We start from the raw sequence: 13,921 nt of genomic DNA on the forward strand, positions 1-13,921 counted from the left end.
ACAGCAGCAACTTCCAAATAAAATAAAAACCTATATAAAAATACAATCTAAACCCAACAAACTGCCAAAGCCACATGCTTTTTGTGCAATGCAGATTAAGGTATATGTCAAGAGAATGAAAAGACAAGCCATACACTGGGAGAAAGTATTTGCTAAAGACATATCTGATAAGGACTGTTACTCAAAATATACAAAGAATCTTATAACTCAACAATAAGAAAACAAATAACCCAATTAAAAATGGACCAAAGACTTAACAGACCCTGACCAAAGAAGATATACAAATTGAAAATAAACACATAAAAGATGTTCCACATCATGTCATCAGAAAAATGCAAATTAAAAAAAAGAATGAGATATCCCCACACACCTATCAGAATGGCCAAAATCCAGAGTGCCAAATACTGGCAAAGACATGGAACAAAAGGAATTCTCAATCATTGTCGGTGGAAATACAAAATGGTATAGCCACTTTGGGACAGAAAGTTTGGTGGCTTCCTACAAAACTAAAAATACTCTTATCATAAACAATCGTGCTCCTTAGTATTTACCCGAAGGAGTTAAAAACTTATGTCCAACAAAAATCTGCACATGGATGTTTTCAGCAGCCTTACACAGAATTACCAAAACTTGAAAGCAACCAAGATGTCCTTCATCAGGTGAATGGATACATGAATGGTGGTACACCAAGACAATGAAATAGTATTCAGCAACAGAAAGAAATGAGCTATCAAGCCATGAAAAGACATAAAGAAAGCTTAAATGTACATCGCTAAGTCAAAGACACCAATCTTAAAAAGGTCCCATACTGTGTGATTCCAACTATATGACATTCTGGAAAAGTTAAAACTACAGACACAGAAAAAGAATAAGACACAAAGTGAAATGAATGATGTCAACAGTAAGAATTCAGAGGACTTTGATGCATGTGAACAAGGAGAACTACAGCAGCCATCTTCACAGCTTACCTTTTGACTCTATCATAGTTTTCTTGACGGTAATCCCCTTGCTGAACTAACTGTTTTGTGTCTGCTAATTCTAAAGCCAAACGTTGACATCTAATTTGAAGGTTGGAGTAATTTCTTCGATCTTCCTCATAAGTCTAAAATCAAAACAATAATAAACATTTCAAGGTAAACAAAGTTGAACAAATTTTTTATTGTGTTCTTCTGTTATGCTGTGAATATCCTTGTAATTAAAAAACAAACAAAACAAAACTTCAACTCTTTTGGGTAGTAATTTTCCCTAATCCAAGAGAGATGATCTTAAACTGACAGTAGTTTGTAAGTTCATTTGTTTAAAACTTGAGCTCTGTTTTTCATAGAAAAAATAGGTCAACTATGCTTTGGTTACTAGAATTGACACATAAAATGACTATCAATGTTAAACAGCTTTTTTGTTTGAGAAACTATTAGATGCTAAAGACACAGAGATGAACAAAACACAGCCCCTGTTCTTGAGGAATTCACAACTTAGAGATGAAGGGCCATCTGAATATCAAATATCCACAGTGAAAAAATAGTTACTGAAGAGATTAATCATGCAGTTTCAGTTATGGTATTCAGCATAAATAAATGAATAAATAAATAAAGGAATTTTGTGGCACTTGGAACATATTTCTCCACTGATCTTCTTTCTACTCACCAGACCAACAGAAAGGAATTACAGAGATAATGGGCGGGGGGGGGGGGGGGGTGTGTGTAGAAGGGAAAACGGTCAAAAACCACAACCTAGCTTGGCTTACCACAAACCTCATTTCTCACCATTTCTCATATTCACATACACCCTGCAACCCTAAACAAGATCTAAAGTTCTTGAACATACCATACTTCCTCTATCTTGTTCTCACTGCCTAAATAGCTGTGTATTATTGGAATATTTGCTTACCATCAGATTAGTTTTCTATATACCTCACGAGAGTCTAAACATATTAAGGACAGGGACTTTGTCTTATTCACCATTGGATCTCTATCACTTTGCGGAGTACTTGGTATACATAGGAAGAATCAAATAAATGCTTTTGCATAAATTAAGGAGTCAGTAAATATGGAAATAGGAAAAACAGGACACGGGGACAGAGTTCCTCTTATTTTTGCCTTTTGAACTCATCAGATTTTGCAAGCAACTGTCAACTTCACCCTCAGAACCTGTCATGTTAAATACATCTTGTTCCAAGTCGTTCATTCTTTAGTAACAGACCAGGTAAGTGTGGCCACACTCATTCCACAGATACTGACTGAATTATTTCTAAGTGACTGGCCCTGGATTAGAAACTATAGATACAAAGATGAGTAAGATACTGATTTTGTCCTTTTTATTTTTTATTTTTGTTTATTTATTTATTTATTTATTTAAAAAACTATTTTACTTATTTATTTGTTAGAGAGAGAGAGAGAGAGAGAGAGCGCAAGCACAGGCAGGCAGAGTGGCAGCAGAGGCAGAGGGGGAAACAGGCTCCCTGCCGAGCAAGGAGCCTGATGCGGGACTCCATCCCAGGACACTGGGATCATGACCTGACCAAAGGCAGCTGCTTAACTGAGCCACCCAGGCATCCTGATTTTGTCCTTTTTAAACTATTAAACATAACTTTGAAATGTTAGCTCCCAAATTTCTATCCAAGGGTTGTTTGAGAAATGCAATTATGGAAAAACTATACATATTACACACACACACACACACACACACACACGCACGCACATACGGTGTGTCTTGTTTTGGTATAATGTTATGCTCTCCTACTGAGAAGTTCCTCCTAAGAATGCAATGTTACTATGGTATTTATTATAGGATCATAACAGGATACTCTAGCATCTCCCTAAAGGATCATCATATATATCATTTCAGGCCTAAGTCCCAGAAGACCCTTTCGCTCCCCTAAAAAATGCTTTACCCTTCTAAATACTACTAATCACGGAGCAGATTTGGAACAATGTACAGTGTTATAGTTAGGAAGGCAAGCTCCAGAATTCAATGGTCTAGAATTAAATTGTCTGCAATAAGACTTTGGGCAGGTTTACCTCTCAGTATTCAGTACTCATCTACCTCACAGTGTTGACTGTATCAAGTAATATCTGTAAAGTGCATATAAAAAATGCCTAAGACATTGTAAATAATCATTAACTGTAAATTAGTGTCATAATACTTCTTCTTTACTTTGGCTTCTTGAGAGATTAGAGGCAAATTGATAGATCAACTTTAATAACTGCATAAAGACCAAGACAGAATCCTGAGGAATATAAATATTTAAAGGCGGCCACAGGACAAAGTGCATAAGGCACCGGAGGGAGCACTCACAGAAACAAGGGTAAGCAGGGGGTGTGTTGGAAACAACTGCTGAAGAGAGTGCCCTGGGCAGACTAAGTAGTCCGTGGTATTGACTACTATTGAGAAAAAAACCTAGTAAACAAATGCATTAAGTATTCAGGGATAGGGACAGAAAAGACTGCCACAGACCGAAGCAAATATATCTGAATACTCGTCTAAGCATGTTCTTGTTTTGTGCTGTTTTTTATGCATTCTCTCCCTTAATACTTACTCTTATGACTGGGTATAAATGTTACCCACATTTTTACAGAGGAGGAAACTGAGGCTTAGAGACAGATGGCAGAAGTTTCAAAGCTCATCAACATTAGCGTAAGGACTCTGATCAAACTTTTGTCAAACATCAAACCTGCAGGCAACCCTCTCTTTAGTTAAAATTTAAGAGTGATAAAGGATAGTAGCTAGAAAAGAAAATAGGGATAAATGAAGGTTTTAAAATACAGGACAAGCTTGAAAATGTTCAAATGTTGGTGGGGAAGAAAGACTAGCAAAAGAGGGATGGACACCGGAGAAAACAGGCATATTCTGGCAGGGAAAGCCCTATAAAGGCCAAAGGGAACAGGATCCAGAGCTCGAATGTGGACATTAGTCTTGGGTCACCAGACACGTTCATTGTGGCAGGCTTTTCTCCAGCTGACAGGGTTATACTAAAAACTTAAATTTGATGTCCTTAGATAGCTCTGATGAATTTGTTACAATCCACAGAATTACTCCTTACCCTACTGCTTCATATGTTTATATATTATCCACTTGATTTCTAAAGGCATGTGTTTTTTCCATTCCTTGAAAGCAAGACTCCTCCTGCTATGAACAGTAAGAACAAATAAACAAAACAGAGTGAGTGCAGATGTAAATAAGTTTGTATGTTTCGTGGCAGGAATTGTGGGGTTCTCATTTGAGGTTTCCAATATCTCTGTGAAATGAAATACCAACTCATGAGTGGTGAATGTCTAAAATAACTGTGTAAAAAATGAGAGGACCAGAAAAAATAGAATTACAGCATAACTGTGTGGGCCCATTTGAGGTTGGTTAACAATAAACTTGTACAGTTGTTACTGCCTATGTGATTTTTTTTTTTTTAATCCAGTAGTGCTTAGAAAATGCCGAGTTAAGATTTTGTCCTGTGGGTTTGATAAAAAGACAGTTGGGAAGAATTAAGAGAATCTTGGCAAGAGAAATGTTTAAGACTGATACCATGATGAAGATGCAAAAATATAAATTTAGGAAGGGATTGATAAAGAAATTATATGAATTGGAAATTCTGTTGAGGCAAAAAAATAAATTTAGGAAGGGATTGATAAATTATATGAATCCGAAGCAGAGGATTAAGAAACACAAAATAGAGGAAGTAGTATGTTCAGTGATCAACCTGAACTGATAACTGCAGAAGTAATGAGTTCTGGGTGACAAGGAACAGAATGTGGGCTATGAGAGTGAGTGCTAAAGTGGAAAAGAGTTAATCACTAAAGATGAGAAAATTAATAAAATGTCAAGGCCAAGGTTATGGATAAATCACAGAAGTAACCCAGGCAGGAGCAACGTTTTCACTAAAAAAGGAAGAATCTCCTTAATGGTTTGCAAATGAGGAAAGTTATGAGGTGTGGTGCTCAGATAACATGGTGGCCAAAGAAGCAGGGGTTTTTGTGAGTGGAAATGCTAAGATCTAAAATCTGAAGCTCTAGAGAACATCAGCAACTGGCCCTGAAATATACGGAGCAAAGACTCCTGGTCCAGAGAGCAATTCCATGGGTGCAATAAAAAACTTTGTTTAAATATAAATACCATATGACCAAGAATAAGCAGAAGTTCAGGATAGAAATGTATATATTCTACCAACATTTTCCTTAGGACTTTTCAATTGAAAAATTTCCCCTTAACCAAAATTAATAGTTTATATTTTGAAACAATATACTTCCCTTATGATTAACAACTAAAATAGGTTGAGGTATAGTACTGGAAAACAGGAAAAGTAGCATCTTCCTTCAAAATGACTGAAACCTCATGACTGTGTAGAACTACTGGGTTAAGGCTGAAGAGAATAGAAAAGATTATTCCTATATTTGTATTATCCCTATACATCCTTCTGTTTTGAACTCAAAATCAACTTATCTGGGAAGACTCAAGGTCGAAATCTGAATGTGGCATTTGTCTTATAATTTGCCATAGCACCTGGTTCTTTCTGTCAGAAAACATATCATACATGTGCTTTGAGCAACCATTACTTGCCTCCTACACCACAAGAAAAAAACTTAAGAAGGTTTTCTATAACCCTAGGTCCTAGCTAGTACCCTGCCTATTATATAAAGGTTTGCAGTTAATGCCTGTGGAAAAGGAGGAGCAAAACAGGATATTAAATGGACTAAAACAAAAGTAGTAAACATAATCTTTTCAAACATAAAGACAGGGACACACACAAAATTTCCAGTCACCAGCCCTAACAGAAAATTTCTACATTAACAGTAAACAGGTCCACAGCAAGTCTCAATATTCTTTTATAATAAAGAAAAAAATTACATAGGGAAAACAAGTCATTGAGAAGATTTCAACTATTCGCCAATTTTCTACATATCTAGAATGGACATGACTGACTGCCAGTGTTACTGGTATCTTTTCCATCTCCTAAATTATTCATATCAGGGAATAACAGAAGGCTATCTCCAGTCTGAAAAAAGTAAATCTGTTATTGTAATTTCATGTTTTCTTGTCTTGCCTATAACCCTCATCTTTCCCCATACCCACTTGAGGCCCAGAGCTCCTTGAAGATTTGATTTATCTCTGTATACCCAGTAACCCTTACCCAGTGGTTGCACTGGAAACGTCTGCAAAAGGAACTACTGTTGAAATATAAATCGACCATGCAGCACTAGCATTTAAACTATAACTAGCTCCAGGTATAGAAAAAGTGACTTTAAAAATTAAGTATTTTATACATTATCAGTTTTCCAACTGAAATTAAAGATTACTATCATAAATCTGTAAATAAAACATATCATCTGAAACAGTGATATTTGTGTAACATACATACATAATTTTCTCAAAGATTTTGAGAAAGACAGCATGAAAGCGGTTTATTCTTCTTGTTTTGGGTGATGGGTGTGTTCACTTCGTGAAAATTCAGTTAAGACATCTTTATGTATGTTACACACTTATAAAAAATGAAACAAGAGGTTTCAACCAGGAAAATGCTAACTGGGCAGAAGTTCTGCAGGGATGCTTATAATAGGAACAGAAAGTGGGAGATGTGATAATCACATCAAAATGGAAGGACAGCAGGATGAAAGTGGGTAGCGAAGAGACACTTTTTTACTCTATATTTCTCTACAGTTTGACTGTTCGACTTAAGAAACTGGAAATTTCATATTACACACTGTTTTGGCAAAGTTATCAACTATTAGACTTTCACATTTATAGTTGTCCTTTTTCCTTTAAGCTCCTTGTTTCCAAACATAGCAGTCTAAATGTTTTAGATTTATAGAATTTCAGAGACGAAAGATATCCTGGAGATAATCGACTATGATCTTCTTATTTTTAAGATAAGAACCTTAAAGCCTAGAGGGTTTCAGTGATGTGTCCAGGATTCCAGGGCTAGCAGAGATAGAACCAGAATCTAGGTTCTCGAATTCATACATAGTTCATGCTTTTCTTAATTTCAAGTTCCTCTTTTTTGAAGAATCAATTCGGTGGAAATTATAAAACCATTGTTGGAAGTTAGTAATATTATTTACTCCTCAAATCCAGCGTGTTAAAAGCATATTAATTACAAATTTTATGGGTTTAAGTATGCCACAAGCATAAATCACAGTTAATTTTGGACTCCTTTCCTTTAAAACAATTACTAAAGTTATTCCTTAAATACATCATAAGAAAAACAATTTGAGAAAATAACATCAAATCTAAGTGTTTCCTACAAAAAGTTAAAAAGTATTCAAAGATGCAATTAAATAGGCACATTTTAAACAGTCAGCAGCTGTGTAAACCAAAAGGCAATTACTTTAGGTATAATGGATTTCTAAGCATCATTTAAATCTTTCGTCTCTCACACCATGTAAACTGAGAAGAGAGTGGTAACCTATGTGTCAAAATAAATCTTTAATAAATGAGGCGATCTCCTGCCTGTGGGGAGATAGAGCAGCTAAGGAAATTGGAAAGGTGATATAGTGACATTTACCTAAGGTCAATGGTTCAAATCAGAAGCCGTTTATATTGGATAGCAGTTCAGTGAATGATAAGAAATGGCATGGTTAGCTATTCTGGGAAAGTGAGAATTCACTCCTCAGAATTCTCACAAGTTTCACCTTATCTATAATCTAGTGCAAGCAACTAAATCCAGAAAAGAATAAGAAACCTAAGGAACCTTTAATTGCTACACACTGACCTTTAAGTAATAAGAGAGTCTGTTTTGCTGCCAAAGGCCAATCTTCATCGTTAAGATCCTTAAGAAATATTATTTAAGGGGCGCCTGGGTGGCTCAGTCAGTTGAGCGTCTGCCTTCAGCTCAGGTCACGATCTCAGGGTCCTGGGATAGAGCTCCCCATCAGGCTCCTTGCTCAGTAGGGGGTCTGCTTCTCCCTCTCCCTCTGCCCCTCCCTACCTCATGTTCTCTCTTACTAGTTCTGCTCTCGCTCTCAAATAAATACAAAATCTTTAAAAAAAAGAAATATTAATTTTTTAAAAATTTCTTTTAAAGACTTAATAAAACTGAAGTATTATAAGTCTACTATTAGTTAAAAAGAAACAAGGAAATTTATATTTTTTGCATTACATGATAATTTTCAAAAATACCTATTCTAGTTAGTTAATGTGAATTCAAACATAAAAATTTAACCTTTTCTAAAAGGAAAAACTAAAAAATTTAGAGGAATGAAAAAAAAATTTAGAGTTATGAAGAACTTTTCATTAAGTTTGGTCGACATTAGAGAACCCAGAAATGGGCCCTCAACTATATGGTCAACTAATCTTTGAACAAAGCCGGGAAGAATATCCAAAGGAAAAGAGTCTCTTCAACAAATGGTGTTGGGAAAAGTGGAGAGCCACATGCAGAAGAATGAAACTGGACCACTTTCTAATACCATACATAAAATATATATTCAAAATGGATCAAAGACTTAAATGTGAGACAGGAATCCAACAAAATCCTAGAAGAGAACACAGGCAGCAACCTCTTTGTCCTTGGCCAAAGCAATTTCTTACTAGACACATCTCCAGAGGCAAAGAACACAAAAGCAAAAACAAACTATTGGGACTTCATCAAGATAAAAACCTTCTGCACAGCAAAGGAAACAATCAACAAAACTAAAAAGCACCCAAAGGAATGGCAGAAGATATCTGCAAATGACATCAGATAAAGGGCTAGTATCCAAAATCTATAAAGAACTTATCAAACTCAATATCCAAAAAAGAATAAATCTAGTCAAGAAATGGGCAGAAGACGTGAACAGACACTTCCCCAAAGAAGACATACAAAGGGCCAACAGACACATGAAAAAATGCTCAACATCACTTATTATCAGGAAAATACAAATCAAAATCACAGTAAGATACCATCTCATACCAGTCAGGATGGCTAAAATTAACAAGTTAGGAATCAACAGATGTTGGTGAGGATGTAGAGAATGCAGAACCCTCCTACATTGCCGGTGGGAGTTGCAAGCTGGTGCAGCCACTCTGGAAAACATGAAGTTTCCACAAGAAGTTAAAAACAGAACCACCCTATGACCCAGCAATGGCACTACTAGATACTTATCCAAAAGATACAAAAGCGTGATTTGAAGGGGCACATGCACACCAATGTTTATAGGAGCAATATCCATGATAATCAAAATACAGAAAGAGCCCAGATGTTCACTGACAGATGGATAAAGAAGATGTGGTATATGTATACAATAGGTTGCTCAGCCAACAAAAAGAATGAAATCTGGCCATTTGCAATGATATGAATGGAACTAGAGTGTATTATGCTAAGCGAAATAAGTCAGAGAAATACAAATAACATACGATTTCACTCATGTGTGGAACCTAAGAAATAAAGCATGAACACAGAGAGGAAAGGAAGGAAAAATGAAATAAGATAAAAACAGAGAGAGAGAGAGAAAGGCATACCATAAGAAACTCTTAACTATAGGAAACAAACTGAGAATGGCTGGAGGGGAGATGGTTGGGGGTATGGGGTAACTGGGTGATGGGCATTAAAGCTGGGCACCTGATGTAGTGAGCACTGGCTGTTATAAGCAGTTGATGAATAACTGAATTCTGCCCCTGAAACTAATAATGTACCATATGCTAACTAACTTGAATTTAAATAAAATCTAAAAAAAAAAAGTATGGAAGACATCAGACTGGGATAAAGACATATTGGTTCAAATCTGTCTCTGCTCTGAACTTTTAAAGCAATTCAGCTTCTCTGAATCTTAACTGTTGCCTCTGCAAAGTGAGTACACTAACTCATTCAATGGCTCATTTATTTTTATGTGCCTACTACTGTAGTACACCTTATATTACTATTATTGATAACTAGTTCATGGATCTAGCAGAACCCTCCACCGCTGAATAATATGTTGTGGTGGGAAGCAATTTTTGTAGCTTACATTTTATTTAGAAAACTACTGAAATAAATTTGAAATATTGGTCTTTCTATAGGTATTGACCCAAATACAACTGAACATAAACAAGTTTAAATCCTAACATTTTCAATGAGACCAGATTGCTAAATTATCTTTAAAATCTCACTTACTATTCAAAGAATTTAAGTTTATCAATGTAAGAAAATATGGCTTCCCATGCCCTTCAGGTGATATAGATATGCTTTAAAAGTATGAACAAATGTGGATAAGAAGGATAAAAGATTAAAATAGATTCACCCAATTTATAGTCCTGTTCAAATAACTGTTTCAGCTCTTGAAGGAACAAGGATGTATGGTGAACAACAAGTGACTTATTAATGGCAAAAGAATGTCATTTTTTTTCTAACTGGTAAATTATTCTAATTTGATAGTATTTAAAATGTTTTTATGCTTTAGACACACATAAGCACAATTTTATATAAATAAAAAATATACAGGTATATGTCTGCATATAAATATATACTGGAATTATCATACACAGATTTAAGAGCAGGATTTTTATAATTTTTGATCTCTTTCCACCCTCTTTGAAACAGCCATGTAACTCATATTAAGTGATACCTATCTTTACTCTTCTCCATATACTTCTCCATATGGAATTGATATACTATAGTACATACACAAATGGTAGAAGGGGTTGTTGGTCATTCTTTTTCCTGATTAAAAAAAAAAAAAAAAAGGACTCAGGGTACCTGGGTGGCTCAGTTGATTAAGCAACTGACTTTTGGTTTCTGCTCAGATTGTGATTTCAGGGATGAGACTAAGCCCCATGTCAGAACCTGCACTCAGCTCAGAGTCAGCTTAGATTCTCTACCTCTCCCCCATTGGCCCCTCCTCCACCACATGCATGGGCATGCACGCACACACATGCACACACACACACTCTCTCTCTCTCAAAAAAAAAAGTCATATTAAATATTCTTTCTTGTATTGTTTTACTCACTTAGCAATTTATCTTGTGGAAATCCTAAATTAACTGATATTATCCAATTCATCCTATAAATGCCTCCAAAATATTCCATGGTGTAGCTTGTACCATGGTGTAGCTTGTACCATGGTTTATGCAACCATTTCCCTGCCTTTGTACCGATGGGCATTTACTTTGTTTCCAGTCCACCCTTTCCCCTTTCAGAGCCTGTTGCCAGAAACTGCTGCTGTAAACCTTCTATGAATAACCAGATGTGCTAGGATTTTACTCTACTGGCTTAGAGTCTCAGTAGTGAAGTTGCTGTATTGAAGGATGCATACATTCCATTTTAAATGATGTTGCTAGATTTCTTTCTTTTTAAAGATTTTGTTTATTTTTGAGAGAGAGAGAGAGAGCATGAGAGGGGAGGAGTAGAGGGAGAGGGGGACAGGCAAGCAGACTCCCTGCAGAGTGCAGACCTTGATTTGGCCCAATCCCAGGACCCTGAGATCATGATCTGAGCCCAACCAAGTGAGACGCTTAACTGACTGAGCCACCCAGGTGCTGCACTGGATTTCTTTCCAAAAGGCCACAGTTCATTTTTCCATCAGCAATAAGTATCTTTTTCTTTAGAAAATCATTCATTATTAGATCTTTTCTATTTTTGTCAACCTGAGTTCTCACTGTTGCTCTGTATTTCCCCAATGCTAGTTAGTTAGAGCATCTGGCTATTTGGATTTATATTTTTTGTGAAATGCCTATTTATATAGTCTTTGCCCATGTTTCCTTGAGGTTGTCTTTTTCCTGTTAATTTATAAGAGATTCAAACAGTGCTAGTATTAACTTCTGATCATCTGTTCTCCAATTTTTTCCCCCTAAATGCATTCTTTATATATTAAACTTTGCCTGTGGTTTTTTTTTTTCTTTCCCTGTCTTGGCTGAGATTACCCAACCTCTAGGACAGCACTGTCCTATTCAATAGAACTCCTCTGCAATGATGAAAATTTTCTATATCTCTACTGTCCAATATGGTAGTCACTAACCACCTATAACTATTAAGAGTGAGGAACTAAATTTTAATTAACTTAAACTGAAATAGCCACATGTGACTGTGACTACTAAACTGGACAAGTCACTTCTAGAGTTTAGCTACTCCCAGTTCAGTCTATAAACTGGCACAGGCCAAAGAGCACTAGTGACACCTGGGAATGTGCTGTGAACAGTCTTAGGCCTTATACCAAACTACTGTGTCATTTCATTTTAACAAGGTCCCCATGTGATTTGTATTCACATTAAAGTTTGAGAAGGACTGTTAATAATCATTTAAATTAGTAAATTTTTTTGTGCCATGGACTCCACTGGCAATCTAGTGATGCCTATGAACCATTTCTGAAACTAATATTTCTAAAAGCAAAAATTTAATATACAGAATTATGAAAAAAACAAATTATACTGAAATAAAACTATCAAAATATTTTAAAGAGCGATACATGTCCTTCTTTATGAATGCACTAAAGATAAACTCAGCAAGGGGCCAGTAACTACAGTGACCTTGGAAGTAGTGATGGGCACAATTCTAATGTTGACAAGGCAGTCATAGGTAGTGGCAGTCCTACTGTGGTGTTTCCTTACATCTGTTATTGAAGAAAGTGTTAAATATTATTTAGAAGTGAAAGTAATTTTTTTCCCATACCACCTAGAGATATCTTGACCCTAAGAATCTGTGTTATTGTTCAAATAATGGCCTAGATTTTCCTCTAAAAATTTTAATCCAATAGAATTAGTATTTGTGTATGGTATAAAATGTGAGGACAAACTTTTTTTTTTTTTTTTTTTTTTTAAAACAGAATAATATCCAATTGTGCTAGGACCCTTACAGTAAATAACTATTCTTTTTCACCTGAACTGAACTACCACTATTGTGGTACATAATTAGATCTGGTTTTACATTCTGTTCCATTGATGTTTGTTTCTATGCCAGTATCACATTAGTTGATTTATTAATTTTGAAGTATACAATGGGATCTTGGTTGGACCAGTACCTCAACTTTCCCCACCTCATATCTTTTCTTTATCCCCACATTTTTCTTGGCAATTCTGAGACATTTATTTTTTCAACTTTATTTATCCAATCACAATCCTTGTATACAACTTCTCCTCTTCACCAAAAAACAAAAAACAAAAAAGAAAATTATGGGGAATATAAAATAACTGTATTTGATTAATATATTAATATAGAGAAAATCACTAGTTTTCTTTCTTGTCTCCCTCCTAAAATATGGTGTTTCCAAGTTCAACACTAAGATTTTAGAGTTTTCTTCACAGAAGTCCATTACCTTCCTTATGAATGAAATATTTTTATCCCAAAGTCCATCTACAGCAGATAGTGAGCAGTTATTTCTCTCAGCCTAGAGAAATGCTACTCATTATGTATTTATCTTGTATTCAGGCACAATATCAAATTATTGCATTAATTTTAGCTGCTTTTCAAAATTAGCATAGAAAAAATTTAAAAATCTTTCAAATTTTTATATGGACAGTTTTTTTCTCAGTGTATCTGCTAAGACCCTCCAAGACCATGCTGGGTAAAAATGAGTGACCCAGTCCGTGTCTGGTTACTTATTTTAACAGAAAAAGGTTTTATTTTTTTCCCATTTAGGATAATTTTGGTTAATATTATACTTGTATATATTTAAATGTCTTTAATAGGAAGAGTTGCCAAATATTATTTTATCATCTTTTATCATCTACTGATACAAACATACAGTTTCTCTCCTTTAACTTGCTGATATAACAGATTATTTTCTCTATTCTAGAATATGCTTTAATCATAACGTATTCTTTTGCTACAATGCTACAATTCATTTTTGAACATTTTGGTTAGAATTTTTGCATATGTAGTAATAAGTAAAACTGACCCATAGAATTTCTTTTGTTTTGGTTTTGCACTATCTTTTTCACAGCTTTCCATCTTTTTCAATAGTTTGGTGCAGTTTAATTAACTGTAATCAGCTCTCCTTGTGGAAATCAGCTATGAACTCATCTGGGTAATCCGTCTGTGAACCTAATAACT

General features: G+C 35.3%; 1 protein-coding gene across 3 annotated transcripts in view; it reads right to left on the reverse strand.

The window, feature by feature from the left end:
• PIBF1 (progesterone immunomodulatory binding factor 1) overlaps positions 1-13,921 on the reverse strand; it is a 196,281-nt gene that overhangs the window by 154,456 nt on the left and 27,904 nt on the right. For all 3 annotated transcript variants that reach the window (XM_059144436.1, XM_059144437.1, XM_059144438.1), the window contains exon 6: positions 969-1,102. In XM_059144436.1, coding sequence (XP_059000419.1) covers positions 969-1,102 — 134 coding nt within the window. The remainder of the gene's footprint in view (positions 1-968; positions 1,103-13,921) is intronic.

The sequence above is a fragment of the Mustela lutreola genome, chromosome 13, assembly GCF_030435805.1.
Source record: "Mustela lutreola isolate mMusLut2 chromosome 13, mMusLut2.pri, whole genome shotgun sequence".
Taxonomy (NCBI): Eukaryota; Metazoa; Chordata; class Mammalia; order Carnivora; family Mustelidae; genus Mustela; species Mustela lutreola.